The sequence below is a fragment of the Diorhabda sublineata genome, chromosome 1 (assembly GCF_026230105.1).
Source record: "Diorhabda sublineata isolate icDioSubl1.1 chromosome 1, icDioSubl1.1, whole genome shotgun sequence".
Taxonomy (NCBI): Eukaryota; Metazoa; Arthropoda; class Insecta; order Coleoptera; family Chrysomelidae; genus Diorhabda; species Diorhabda sublineata.
Genome location: NC_079474.1, coordinates 19,549,456 through 19,565,861, shown reverse-complemented (window position 1 = coordinate 19,565,861; position 16,406 = coordinate 19,549,456). Strand labels below are relative to the sequence as shown.

The following is a 16,406-nucleotide window of genomic DNA, read 5'->3' as shown; positions in this document are numbered from 1 at the left end:
TTCTGGTAAAAAAAAGCTGGTGTACCATTTAGGAATGACCGTTCTACGTTACTCTAATATAACGGCGACAACATGTACAGTTATTCCAAAAAAATAGGTGTGCTTCGTGCACGAAAAATTTTTTCACCATTTCTTTGCATCAAATAACATGAGCTTTTTTGAGCGATTGTTAAATTATGCAGTATCTAATGCAAACAAATCTTTCTGTCAGTCAAATATTCATACAAGACATTTATATTTTCTGTCAGATTTTACATATTTACATCAGTGTTGCCATATCTCAAAGCTTAAGTAGCAGCCATGACATAAAGTATTTCGTACTGCCATTTTGGTTCCCTCGGGTACCATCCATGTTTTTAGTTTTAATCGAAGTGTTGGGCTGATAGTTTTTTCCATCTCGAAATATTCGATAAAATTTATAAAAATCTCCTGTGCTTGTGATTTGAGCAGCCATTTTTTGTTTATAAGTTGATGATGTATTGAAGTAAAAGTCTTTAAAAGCACTGATTTCATCAATAAATACACGTTCTATTCAAAAATTCCCTAAAACCAACACATTAAACAAAGCTCTCGTCAAATTCAACCCTATAGTATGGTCAGTTATTCCCGTTACGTCAATTACGTGAATTATGTCTGGAATTTTTTGAAGAGTCCAAAAAATAGAATACCTGCTATACAGGGGCGTTTTTTAAAATATGAAAGTATAGGCCACTGCCACTGTAAATCGTTCGAACGTTTTTCTGAACACACCTTTATTTATCAACGAATTTATACTGTTTGGCTATTCCAAACCGTATAATTCTATTTATCCAATGTATGTGTACTTCCATAAATCAAAATAAACCCAAATCCATATCTTAAACATTCCAAATCATCCTTAATCGGCTTCGCAACAGTTGCTCTAAGTACCTCTTAAAGCTTTAAGATCGTCGAAACTATTTGCGGGGACTGTTATTACCGATAGAGCGGTAAATTATTGGGCCTAAAGCGACTATAGTAATTGTTTTACTTTACGACATACACGCCCGTATAAACACAATTATAAGCAGAAGGCGCACCAATGGCAGCCATTGTTTGAAGATGACACATGATCTACAACTTCACTAACTATGCTTAAAGGGAATAACGTTGCTTAAGAGATACACCGTTTTATTGCAAAACAATGTGTGTATCGTGATCGAAAATGAAAATAAGATTATTAATATTAATGTATATGGATCATACATCAAACATCATAAAACAATAGAAAGAATGGCTGCCAATGCATAAAGTGATAACACAGAATGTGATGCCCGATAAACAACAACGCTCATTGAATAAAATTCAATAAATAATAATGAACATAATATTTTACTAAACTCAAATCTAAAACACCCAAAAACCAAAGAAGTAATATTATATATCAAGTACCAAGCTGTCTACATGGGGCAAACACCTTAATATCTAGAAAATAGTCTAAATGATCATCAATACGATTAAAAAAAACAGCATATATTTATAGAGCTCACAACAAAATTTCGCCATTGAAAGCAGAGAAAGTTAAATTTTTTCAGCCAGTTACAGCCGTTAGATAAAGGAATAATAAAAAAGTTCAAATCCGTTTACAGAAAGGAAGTTGTTAGAATAACAAATATGGAACAACAGCCAGCTTTATCTATTAATGTATTACATGCAATTAGGATGATATACAAGGCTTAGATAGTGTATCTAAAACTACAATATCAAATTGCTTAAAAAGTTGTGGATTTTCGATGCCACAAGAAATCGGAAGAACCTCTTGCACCGGACATGAGTGTAGTGGCTGAATGGAATAAAATTCAAAACATAGAAGTGCAATTTGAAGATTATGTGACAAGTGATGAACGTCTAGCTACTACTGGAACACTAACTGATGCTGAAATCATCGACATAGTTAATCAGAATATGGATGACGATAACATTAATAAAAATGACGTTGATTATACTGATCCGACAAGTTTTGAACCACCAATAGCAAATAACACTACGAGCTTTTGCTGATATCAGTTCATTGTTTGAGCTAGAAAAAATTGATAAAAAATCTGAAAATAACGAATTTTTTTAATGTACACTTTACTTCTCTAATAAGTATAGTTCTTCCATTATCAATTGAAGAAGACAGTAATGCGAGGAACAATTAATATTTCATAAATACGCGCGGCACTCATACCAAATTAAGAAATGAAAAATAATGTTTACTCCCCGTATAAAATTCGGTGAAAATCTAACAAACCGTCAGTCCACGTGGACTCTTCATCTACACTGTTTACCAATGAAAACATCGAAACGAAAACATAAATGCATTTCTATTGTCCGAAGCCGTATGTACACAATTTCCTACTAGATAGTCTGCGATAAGCAGTGGCGTGGCTTGATGGGATTCATTTAATTCATAAATTTATTCAAATATGCTATTCTTTAAACCATGGACGAATGAAGACAATGAAATTGCACAGTGTAGTGAGAATAAAGACAGGTAGGAATTTAATAATAAAGATATACAAACACAACAAGTTATTTTAAATATATTGAATGTTTAAAAAAGGAAAATATTCACCAATTTGATAATGCAATCCTAATAAGAATTGCTGAATTAACTAGAGTAAATAAATTTTCCATTTAGCGGGTAGTCACAAAAGGCTGTGGATAATTCACAAAACCGAAAAACATGAAAAGAAAAACTGAAATCAATTGACAAAGCTACTCAAGATTTTATACTTATTTTATACAATTTATAGTTTATATAAGGAGAATAGGCGACATTAGTAGTAATACAGCAAAAGGTAGCAGAATACAATTATACCAGTTTAGAAACATGGTGTCAAATTTTGTCAGCATGTGGTTTTAAACACAAAAAACTGAATTAACGGCTGGCAATAACCGAATCGTCAAAGATAGTTCGGGCGACAAGATTAAAGTTAAAAGACTACCGAAGTTCTAATAGACGAATGGGGCACTAAAAGAGTTCACGTCTGGTACCCTGTTTAAACCAAACTCCCTTACAGGCAAGTACATTTTACTCGTCTATTTACGTTTTATAATTTAATATTCAGTTGTAAAAAGTTAACGAGGTATAATAATGATTTTTTTCCAATTAAGACTACAATTAAGTGCATTTATCGAAATGCCATCCAATTTATAATGATTCGATTGCCTTTTAACGAATACTCTCTCGCATAAGATACATAAGACGAATATTTTTAAAAGTATTCATAAAAATAATAAATTTGTAAAATGAGGTATCTACTCCTATGGTAGATCAAACAAAATTGTCGGCAAGGGTTTTTATAATCTGCAATTGATATTAGAAGAACTATAATTTGTTTTAATATGTAAAGAATATATGTATATTATAAAAATTAAGTTAAATTGTTATTTAAACTTGACTCCATAAATCTAAAAATATACTTAGAAATCGCGCCTGTGTAAGTCGAAAACTCGAATTTTTTTGCGTATTCTTCGAGTTATAGAGATTCCACTGTATATATAATTATAAAGATTCAAAAATTCTTGACATGAAATTAAATACAAAGAATTTTTATAAAAACATAAACTAAAACATCAAAACTTATAATTTGATTGCTACATATTTTCGAGATGTGAAAACTAGGAAAAAATAATTTTTCTTGTTTAAACAGACTTTTAATATCAGTATCAAATCATATTTCGATAAAGTGATCTAAAATCAATCAACAAAACCATATAAAAAAGGTCTAAGAGCTGGAAAAGTGAATTTTTTCTGGACCATTAAGAAGTCTTCAGGTTGACTATTTGCATCTTACTTTTCAGTAATAAGTAATTATAAGTTATATTCATGAATTTAAGCTAATAATGTAATTATTCAATGAACAACATTATATCGTACGTCTGCCGATAGAGACTGATGAAATATTACCGGAATTTCATTATAAATCCGCAGAGTTTAAAAAGCCGAGCTAGTGTGGTACGCTGTTAATGTGAACGCTGAACAGCTATCCATTTTGATATAGTTACTGGGAGAGATGGAATAATAACTCACGCCAATTGCAAACGCCATTTATTTTATTTATGTTATGTGATTTATCATACACTTTGATTAGTTTATGGCTTTTATGGAGCGGAATGGTGCTGATGCAGACTTTCTGTACACACCGATACCCTTACTGCCTTTATAATCAAAAATCTACCCGTGACGGGGTGATGTTGATACCAAATTGTTTCCTAATAACTTCTTTATACCTACGAATTAATTGAGAAGCAAAACTGAAGCGGTAGTTGAGAGTAAACGGTAAAATTTTTCGTTATTCAATAAATTTTTTTCTTTGTCGTAATAATGCTTATTGCTTAATTGCTGTATGGAAACTAATTATATTTTCGGCGTTGGCGACTGTTTCTGATTGTCTGACAAAAAATTAAACCATGAACTTACATGGATTGCTACTCCTATTCTCCCAGCAAAAGGAAAATTACAAAACATCTATCAGCACTTCAGTTTTTCAAAAATCGATAGTAATTCATTTTTGCATTCGAATCAAGAAAATAAAATAGCAACATTACTTTCTCTTTTGTTTCGATATTTATAACACTCAAATCAAAATTTAACTCCTTGCCGGGAATTTTGTAATTGATAATGTCTTTGGATTTGTTAGCTTATTTAGCTTTATTTTTTAATTTTAACATTTAATTTTATATATTAATCGATAAAAACCGTATTTACTGAGTTAAGCTTAGAATATAAAGTTTTTGATTTATTATGAGTAGTTCAAACAGACTTTGATTCAACAATCCTGATAATTTTTACTATACCATGATTGTCCAAGAAGTACCTGACCTGACCTAGAGATGGCTGTAGTTGCTTGAAAATTACTGTATTAGAAAGTAACACTCAAAACAAAATTTAACTCCTTGTCTGTTGCCGCGAATTTTGTTTGAATTTTTTTAACAGCTCAATTAAATTTAATTCTAATTTTTAACACTTAAGCTTATAGATTAGTCGATAAAACCGGATTTACTCATTTAAGCTTGGTATATAAAGTTTTTGAGTCATGAGTAGTTCAAACAACTGAACAATCTTGATCAGTTTTACCATACCACGAATTACCTGATCTGACCAAGAGATGGCGATAATTGCTTGGAAAATATCACTGTATTAGAAATTACACAATTTATACAGTTTGAAGATGCTACGTTGTTTAGTATTTGCTTGGTAGCCAGCAATAGTGAACATGGAAAAAATTAGTCATTGTTATACTTTTATTTGAAAGGCTCTAGCCCAACCTATATAAAAACTGAACTACTCTGGGTGAGACAGGTCCTTCGTTATCAACAGTAAAATATTCGGTAGCAGAGTTTAAACGAGGCCATACGATCTGCGAAGACCAGCATCGTAGTTGTCAACCAAATGAGGTAACGACTCCTTAAATGTTGAATAAAGTGCGCGAGTTAGCAGACATAGTAGGCATTTCAAAAAGTGCAGTACACTGAAAATTTGGATATGAGAAACGGATATGGAATGGAACAAAAACAGAGTCGTGAAGATGTTTCCATCGAGTGTTTTGCGATGCTTCATAGAAATAAATCCCAATTTTTGCACCGGTTCATAACCATGGATGGAACGGGATCTATCACTTCATACCCAAAACAAAAGAACAATCAAAACAATGGATTGAAAGGGAAAACTTATTCCAAAGAAGGCAAAGATTGTTCCATCTGCAAACAAGGTCATGGCGTCGGTTTTTTGGAATGCGCATGGGATAATGGCCAAAATTAATGAATAAAAATTTGAATTGCTACCTCATGCATCCGTTTGATCTACAACCGCAAAGTTTCATAGAAATAAAACTGAATTTTTCGCGTTTCATAAGTATGGATGAAACGTGAGTCATCACTTCACACGCTCACGTTTCCTCTATTCTACACTCAGATTCTCTGTTTATCAGGTAAAAAAGTGAAGGAAAGGAATCTTCAAAGACATATTTACTCATATCTATTAAAATTTTTTCAATTAATAAATCAGCTAGAGCATAATTTTCACTTTTTTATGTATCAAAAACTATTTGTATAACATACAAGAAGTTTTTTCATTCGACAAGTAAGAGACTTCGTTGAACAACAAATAATCCTTATTCTAGTTTTATTTTTGTAATAATTTGGAAATATTGTTAGTAATTTCATCAGTATCCTTGTATCACCGCGTCATTATGCGAGAAGTTCCATTTTTTTGTCCAAAATAATATGAACGTATATTTTTATCAAACTAGATACGTTGTTATGAATAAATTATCCACAAATTAATGAAACGGTAAACATTTAGCAGAATGTAACGTATACTAACTCTACCAAGCATTTATACATAAAATTAAGCAAATGAACACCCCGAAACAACTACCCAAAGTTATAATCATTATTTCCCTTCCATCTTTATTTAGCTTCCCAAAACAGTAAACGACTCCATTACAACAAAGTTCCGACCGTGTACCTAATCCAGGAAAATACAGACAAATTTATGAGTCAAATTACACGTCCCCAAACTTCAATCATCCCGAAAACTCGTTCCGGGAATATCCCGGAATATCCAGAAAGGACAGTTCGGCCGTCCTTTTACGATCGGACATCACGCGACGCGTAATCAGGCCGTAACTAGTGACCGGTCGAGGAATCCTAATCCGATTCCAATTATCAAAAGGTAACGATCATCAACTAAGTTTTTTCTATTCACTATATTGTTAGTACTGTGTGAATAGAAACTACTTGTACAGCATTACAAACGATCTTAGGATTCCAAAAAAGCTAACAAGTCTTATGAAAATGACATTCAAACATACAAAAACGAAGATAAAGGCAAACCAAAAAATATCAAAATGTTTCCAGACCACCACAGGATTAAATCAGGGAGATTCGTTATCCACTATGCTGTGCAATATAGTATCAGAATGGATAGTACGTGAAATTGGTTTGAAACGAACAGGGACATTAAAAACAAAAACAACGCAACTACTGGTATACGCAGACTATGTAGTGTTACTTTCAACATCGGAAAACAAGCTTTAGGAAATCTACAGAGCCTTCATAGAAACGGCAGAGACAGTGAATCTACGAGTCAACGAGATTAAATCGAAGTCAATAGAACTGAATGAAGTAAAACCAAAGAGATTAGAACAAGTTCAAAGTTTAGATCTTGTGGTGAAGCGTGAAGCGAAGATAACGAAGATAAGTGAAAAATTAGGAGCTTCAGAAAGACCAAAAGTGAGCTACGAAGGCGAAATATGGATTCTTAATAAAGCAAAAGAAGAGAAATTAGATGTGTGGGAAAGATAAATACTCAGAATGATAATAGGAGGTAAAAACTAATCAAAATAATAAGATTCAAAATAATAGAGTATCTGATTTTAGAGCAACAAAAAAATTGAGGACAAAGAAGAACAAGAAAAAAAATAAGACCAAGGAAAAGATTGTACGCAGAGAGACCTAAAAGACTGGAAAACGAAAGCAAAAAATGGGAAAACGGGGAAGGGAATAACTTCCATACTATGGGCCTAAAAGACCTAAGACTGTTTTGAATGACGTGAATAAAAATTAGTATCATAGTTATTCATACTAGATATACGTCATCAAGAAAAAATCGTAAAAATAGCTATAGAAAAATGAACATAGATTCCCTCCCTGTGGCATACATCAAAAGAAGACGACTGGCGAAAAAAATAGGAGGCACAACAAAAATATTGACACAACTGCATGGTTCCGTCGAGGAATAAAAGACAAATGAGAAGACCGTCATCGTATTAGTAGTAATATTTTCAACAGTTTAATCTTCTGCGTTACCCATTCACCATTTAGAAACTGTAACTATCGTTTGAAAAGGAAAGATAGAGATAGAGAAGCGCCATCTGCAAGTCCCGTCTTGTGTTTATGGCTTGTCGGACACCAGTATTAACACATCCAATATCCAACCGACAAGACATTATCCAGATATGAATGACGTGACCGGATACCAACAGCTCGAAAAGCAGCACACACACCCCGTTCCCTATCCGATGTTCAGTGACCACCGGATTTCTATTTTCTGATTCGTACTGATTTGCTAATGCGGTATTTTTGGGGGTTCATTAATTCAATACAAGTAACCGATAAGTAATTTGTGAAATTTGAAACTTGATTTGCAGATTCCCTAGATAATGTGTACATTAACGTATTAACAGTTCTATTGGCAACTAAGTACTTTCGCTTTTTACTGATAGAGACCGTTACTTTATTTTGTGAATAACTTATGTTAATGCCGTACTTTGCCGTTTGTCACGTTATACTGGTCACTTAACTTTAGAAGCAAGTAGTGCGTGATTTTTATTTATATTAGTTATGGGTTAATTTCAAATGGAATGCAGAAACGAACATTTTCGGCATATTTTACTTTTTTATTTCCATAAAGAAAAAGAAACTATTGCGGCTCACAAAGAAATATGTCAAGTTTATGGTGCTGATTGCTTAATAGAGTGCACGTGTCAGAATTGGTATAAAAAATTCCGTTATGGAAATTTTTCCTTCAAAGATGAACAGCGTTCTGGTTTGCCTACTGAAGTTGATGATGACCAAATTGAAGATGATCGTCATATAACTGTTCGAGAATTTGTGAAGAGGGTACTAACGAATTTAAAGAAAATCATTTAACACAAAGGATTAACATTTGCGATATGCACTTTAATCGAAATGAAAACGACCCTTTTTTGAAAAGAATCATCACTGGTAATGAAAAATAGATCCTGTATAGTAAATTAGCTCAATAACGATCATAGAGCAAACACGATGAACAACATCGAAACCTGAAAAACAACAAAAAAAACTCAACTAGTCAGTTTGGTGAGATTACAATGGTGTTGTGTTCTTTGAGCTGCTTCCAAGGAATCAAACGATCAATTCTGATGTTTACGGTCAACAATTAATAAAACTGGATGAAGCAATCAAAGTAAAACGGCCAGAATTGTCAAATCGGAAAGGTTTAGTGATAATTCAAAGCCTCACACATCTTTAGCAGCTCGTGAGAAAGTATTGTAGCTTGGCTGGGAAGTGTTGCCACATTCCTCATACAGCCCTGATCTGGCACCATTCGATTAGCACTTATTTCGAAGTTTGCAGAATTCTTTTCGATATAAAGCGATATAAAGTAACAATCGACCTCAATTAACTTCAATTGATGTAAATCTGTATGTATCTGATGTATATCTGACAAAAGCAAACGCCAATACACCCAAATATATAAGAATCGATGTGATTCGACTTTAATCGACGTCAATTAGATGACCTTCAATCGCACCTGGTTTAGTTTATTGCTGATAAGGACCAGTTGCTCTCTTACATACATAGATTTCTCACGTTTTATGATCAATTGATAATTTTACCAAATTTAATTGCAATTATAAGCCTGTTTCTTAGTTGTACGTCAATGCAGTTAAACTAGTAGTAGAAGCCGTACAGAAAAATAAGGCAGAAAGACATACACAAAACGAGTGAAAGACAAGATGAAAACGATCCCTCGAAGGAATCGAATATTATCTTAGGTAGCTGTGTTTAGCGTCGCAACGCTTCGGCATCGGCATCTAGATGCGGGTGGCGATGCTCACATAAATTCACTCTTTAATTACCCCCAGCTGTCAAATCAGACGATCTGACGGTTTTATGACAATTTATAGGCGAATTGGAAGAAAGGGAGGGTCGAACCCGTACCGCCGTTATGTCACCCTGACTGACGGACAACTATGCATTCAAATGGGGTGTTTTAGTCTCGACGTCGGCTGCTAGCTGAATCGCGACACACACAGCGTCGTTGAAAAATATATTTTGTTTAGTCGGTGAGAACAAATTCATAATGCGAATACATTTTTGTGTCATTAGGCTATAGGTTATAGGTATTTGAGGTTGTATATACTCAATGGTTAACATTCTGCAACTTTTACAGGGACAAACTGTACTGTCTAAAGATAGAAAATATGGTTTTTTTCAATCATTTTTTAACAAAAAGGTACTCTTTGATTAATAGTGGGTCCACACGATACAGACTTTTGTTCGTACAGATATCTGTACAGACTATGAAGTCGGAGTAAAAAATTTTACCTAAATATTTGAATAGAATGTCTGTACAGACTTTTCGTTCAAAAATACAATTTAAATTGCTTAGCTACGATAAATACACAGACTTACATGCATGCTCCGACTTTTGGATCAAACCGACATTTGTCTGTACTATCTAGTTTGCACAGACAAAATTCTATAGAATTTTATGGAAGTCTGTATCGTGTGGACCCATCATAACTCGATAAAATGTATAGCTATACATATATTATCAACTCGTGGTTTATCTAGAAACCAACGATCGTAAGACAGTCTTACTGAATAATCCTCTACTTCCATGGCATGCAACTAGTTTACTTAATTTATGTAGACAAATCTGTTTCCCAGAACCTTCGATCAACCCTAAAAAAAGTTCAATATACAACCTTCTGGCTTCTGACGAGTTACCAGAAGCCAAACCATACATCAAATGCATAACAGCATATTCACTAAATTCACTAAAGAAAAAATTCTACCATATTGAAACTTCAAATACAATTTGATAATTATTGATGACAGGTTTTGACAGCAAATTGACATCAAAAAATTGAGTCGCCTGGAATTTTTAATTATAACATACTAGCCTACTGGATGAAAAATAATTATTCAATCCAAATAATTTCGAGTTTTTCTTTTTGTCAGTAATATGATTTTCGATAGTACGTAGTACAAACATCCATTGTTTGAATTATAATATTCAAATATATAATTTAGAAAATATACTTAAATATATGTCCTGATTTGGCAACTATAAAGGTCCTTATTTCAAAAACGAGAAGTTGTATGAGATTTTTTTGTCACAAAAAGTAAACAATAAGAAGTGATTGTGACATTTTTCACAATATTGCAGAAATACTAAAATCAAAGTTTCATTGAGAATAAAATAAAATATGTGGTTATGACCGAAAATTACAATTGGAAACAGGACTTAAATAAATAAGGGTAGTATTGAAAAAAAGATTAGAATGATGTGGTACTTAATCTCATTTTTTATTTGAAAGTTCCTTAACCTAAAAATACTCATTTAATTGTACCCCCTTCAAAAATAAAACTTTAAATATTGAGTATGAAAAGTTTTTGTATCAATACCCTGTATACACAATCAATAATCTGTCGTATTTGTGGAATAAAATCATTTCAATGTACTTAAATAGAAACCATTAAAAAACACTTTCGATCTTATAAATAATTCCAAAAATTATATTTACTCAACGAAGTCATATAAACTCTGAATTTCTGGAAGCGCCATTAAAATTACAGTGTCACCATTATTTATCAGTAAAAACTATCAATATGAATCATGAAAATCATTTCAAAAACAAAGATTTTTGTTTCAACAAATTTGTCATACTTATAGGCAAATTATTCGGTCCGGTGCCTTTAGAAAGTACCTCCTTGGTAAATGGTTGTTATTTTGGAACCAATTCTTTTATGTTGATTGTTTATTTGATCGCAATTTTTTTGGAATATAAGCGACAAGGAAATTATTATTCTTTGCAACTTGCAGATCTTCTATTACTTAGTTCCTCTGGGTGTCTAGCTTACTGCTGTCAAGTTTTATGCGTACAAAGAAAACTAATTAAAAAAGAACAGTGGAAATTCTTAATAAAGAAAATTCGTCTGCTAGAAAATCTTCGAACAGATGCAAATTATATAAATTTAAAGATAATAATTATATTATTAGTCTATTTGGTTCCACAATCCATTATAATTTATGTAAATGAAGCTACGGTATCGCAATGGTATACAATGATAACAATCATATTTTGGAATATCACTAATATTCAGATTATTTATGTAACTTTAAGTTTGTGGCAGAGTGGAAATTTTTTTGCTAGAAAATATAATTTTTTAAAAATATATATCAAGCGTTCCTTGAAACAAAATGATGCTGAAAATTATTTGAATCCTACTACTGGGAAAATTAAAGTTTTATTGTTCACCTTACATGAAGCAGTTGAACATTTTTATACCATAATGGAACCGTTCGTATTCATACTGATTGGAATGGCATTTCTATATATGATCATATTTTTTGAAGTATGTTTGCTCATATTCAACAAACTTGATTATCTCGATGAATTTATCTTGTTCCTTCCGAATTGGTTCTCGATTTTAGTAAGTAATAATATTTATTTACCCAAAATTATGAATTTGAATCATTAAACGTCAAAATTACATTTGTTAGGTTAGGTTAAGTTAAGTAAAATTAAGTAAGATTTGGTTATGTTAGGTTAAGTTGGGTATTGTTGGGTTAGGTTAGGCTAGGTCTAGTTGAACTGGAAAATTGATTAACATATACTTCATTCATAACTTTCTGGAAAGCCTGAATTTTGCCACAACTTCAAAAACTTGAAATCAAGAAACTTATTTTTCAATGTATGAAACTAAATTAGAAAAAATGTACCTTATTCAAAATCTTACATCAAAGAGGTTTTATAATTAAAAAATAGCTCTCGTTTTCGGCTGCTACCGCACCTACTCCATTAATCTATTGCTGTATTCTAGGTGAGTCTTTTCGATCGATCATCAATTCACAAAGTTTTCTCCAATCTTTCATCAATTCACAAAGGTTTCCCCATTGCTCGAACTTTAACTTTGCTAACACTCCACTATATTTTCCAATGTATGTAACTTCCAGGAGTAATTTCACTATGATAGTCTATGGATAGTCTTTAAATTTAATAGTCTCACCCTCAACATTTCTTGGATATGATCGATAGTATCCAAATATATTGATAAGTATGGCTACAGCCACGTCTTCTCTTGCTTGTTAGGCATAATTTTCCCGAATTTAATCCATTAGATTGCACAAATTACTTTTAGGGCAGGTTCACAGATCTACGAATCTTCTCTTGGTGATGTCGTCCATGATCTTTTCAATCCTCAACAGATAAACTCTCGAGAGATCTAATCCATCATAATGAGTATAAGAATAGCCTTGATGAGGTGGGATTCTTCAGCTCCATATAAGATAATGTTTGATGAATAATTCCAGTCGTCATTTTTTTTACCTTGTTTTTTCCATAAGTTGTCAACGTGTTCCTTGTACCTCAGTTCTTCGTCCAGATATTGATGGAAGGAGATTTCTTCTTCTGCTGTTCTGTTACTTGGATGTTGATTATGATCTCACACATTGTACATCAGTCATCTATTCAGTACATGGCTTCCTGAAGTCTTGACGTTACCATCACCGACTTGGCGCTCCTAATAGCGTTTACACAGTTCATCAGTCGTATATAAATGGTAGAGTATCAGAGAAAAGAGCTTCTTAATGTGATGAAAATCCTAATTCGGATCTGGTTCTATTTTATTTGATTCTGATATTTCTGTTTTTTAGATTGTTTGATTTTTTTTACTTTTAACAATCGTTTCTTGTTAAATCCTTTGGTGGAGTATTATACAGAAATCGGCGTTTGCTTTACGAGAAAAAATACAGCTTCAAAATGAATTTATAAAAATAATTTACAAAAGGAATACCAGTGCTCACATCTTGATCAATGCATTTAAGATAACGTTGCTCAAAGGAGTTCAGAGGTCGAGAAGGATGAGTGGTCCTCTTGAAAAAAAAAAGTTGTTGAGAAACCTCAACAGGAAGAAATCACACGGTGTCAGGCGGGCCACTCAACCAAACCTCGTCTGCTTCATTCATCAAATGAACATTAAGGTACTTCCGCATGCATAACGTGTAGTGTGGTCGTCAAGCTCCATCTCACCTGAAATGTCGGATGTTCGCAAGTGTGGCTCGTTACGTGACCTTCAAAAAGTGCGGACACACATACCTCCCGCATGAATACCTGTCCACAGCGTTGCCTGATTTTGCTGGACTCTGTACCCCATCCTCAATACTTTGTTAATTCGTCAATCCGAACATTTACTTTGATAGCTTCTTATTTTTTTAAACGAACGTCTACATTATGCCGAAACAGGCTGAGCGGCATGTTCGGTTCGGCCCATTCGGGTCGGCACGTCGTCCACATTGACTTTACAGTATAGACGTCCCAAATTGTTGCCAAACCGCGCAGTTGTTATTCGAGCATTGATCGCGAATCGCGTGATTCGTGCAAAACAATGATCAACGATAATGATGCGATTCTGGCTACAGCTGCTGCTATTATCATCTGCGTTGCTACTCGTCAGAGCCGTTGTCGTCGCTCTCGATATTGTATCGCCCCACCAAAAAAGTACAGAACCAGCGAATTTATGAAATACTTACTTCTTGATGAAGCCGATGAGCTCAATCTAGAATACTAAATGACGTAGAATTCCGCAACTTCTTCAGGATGAATAGAACTGATTTTGACATCCTCGTTAGAATGATTGAACCCAAAATTTCTAAAAACAAAATATCCTTCAGGGAAGATATAGCAGCAAGTAAACGCCTCGCTGTGACTCTACGCTTCATTGCGGCTGGCGATTTCAATGAGGCCATCATGTCTCCGGTTTTTATTTTTATGGTTGGGATTAGATCTGTCCCCCAATGACGGACGAACATGGTACATTTCTGTAAAGTTTGTTCCTCTGTCCACTCCATGACATTCTCAAAACTTAATATCGATCTGCGATCACGTACCAGATACTAAAAAACTCAAGAATGAACAATACCATGAGGCAACGTTGAGTTTTGGTCAACAGAAGCTGATCGGCACGTCCACATTGCAAAATTCGTGCTGATTCGGTTCGGCTTCCTTTGATCCGTACCGACCTAATTTGGTTTGGAGTTGGCACGATTCGGTTCGGCTTTCGGCACAGCAGGCAGGCCGAACGACACGTCCACACTAATTCGGCTTTTCCATCTGGCCTGTGCCGAATCATGCCGATCGGCACAATGTGGGCGCTCCTTAAGAGTTTCTTCCACTTCAATTCCAGGGAGGGAGATGAATGGATCAACAAATTAATAATTGATTATAGTATAGAAGATTCGTGTCATACTATGTGAAGATGGCATCCAATTTTTGCCTGAAGTCTTTGAATTCCAATCAACGTGGTATTTTTTCTATGTTCAGCATCTCTTATAAACTCGATGATTTATGACCGTATTGAGGCAACATCTATGGTATCTGTACGCTTTGCATTAGTTACCTCATGAATATATCATCAATTTAGGTAATGTTTTAGTATTATTGGATATATAAACATTAATTTGACAATGTCACTTAATTTTTCACGTAATATTTTAGACTCCTATTTGTCATTATGTACTTTTCATATTAATCATTACTAATGTCGACCAGTTTTAGATTTATATTCCATTTATCATTTTCTAACAGAAATAATGAGCTTAATTCACCTTTTTATTGGTTTTTAAAACCATTTAATTGAAAACAGTACGTCATTCAACATGTATTCCAAAAATACGTATAACTCCCCAAGAAGTGACTTGTATTTTCTAAAATACATTTTGAAAATCGTAAATTTTTGTAGTGATCACTGCTTTTGTCCGAAAACAAAAAATTCAGCGATACTCTACATGATTTTGACTGTGTTATTTTATAGTTTCGTATATTATATAGAAAATTATAACTTTGAAAAACTTTTAAAATTTGGATTCATAAATATGTTACTATCAATCATGAATCACCTGTTTTTCTCAGCCATACACATTTACTTCGTTTTTTCTTTACTATACAAAAAAGAAAGTTTCAACTTGCTTTATAGAAAAATCTCAAAATTGAGTAAATTAGAGACGCACATGACTCACAGTAAATGTCAGCTTTTAAAAATAACAGTTTTAATTACAATAAATTTTATTGCAAATAATTTCATATCATATTCGTTGCATAGCCGGGTAATAATGTGGTTCATCTTCAATTGGGCAGATTTTGAAATAATTTTCACTATTTTCTTGTCGTGGAATTATTGTAATATAATTAGTAAGCGGTATAATTCTCTGAACGATTATATCAAAGCTGCAAGTTTGAATGGTACTTCTGATGGGCATTTATGGAGAAATATAAAAAGAAATATGGTTTCCTTGCATCAAATATCGATCGAATTCAATAAATTGACAGGATCCTTCCATTTCTTCTTTATCACTTATTCGTTCGTGAAATGTATTGAACGATTACATTTCAGTTTATCCCATGAAGATTTAAGTATATATTTCTCATGTTTAATACTATTGAACAATGTTAAGCACGTGGTAAGTATTATTTTCGTGATAAATTTAATATTTTCGAAAATATGTAGCAGCATCGTAATTTCATTGGAAATTTACAAAAGTTTTGCTCCAGCAGCATATTCTGATCATATTTCGCATGACTTGATTATAATCTATTACGAGCACGTACCCACAATTGCTGCTGGAG

At 33.2% G+C, this 16,406-nt stretch overlaps 1 protein-coding gene across 1 annotated transcript in view; it reads left to right on the top strand.

The window, feature by feature from the left end:
• The window catches only part of LOC130452415 (bromodomain adjacent to zinc finger domain protein 2B-like), a 118,993-nt gene extending 116,974 nt beyond the window's left edge, over positions 1 to 2,019 (top strand). The window contains exon 4 of the mRNA XM_056791690.1: positions 1,739 to 2,019. Coding sequence (XP_056647668.1) covers positions 1,739 to 2,019 — 281 coding nt within the window. The remainder of the gene's footprint in view (positions 1 to 1,738) is intronic.
• The last annotated feature ends 14,387 nt before the right edge of the window (positions 2,020 to 16,406 follow it).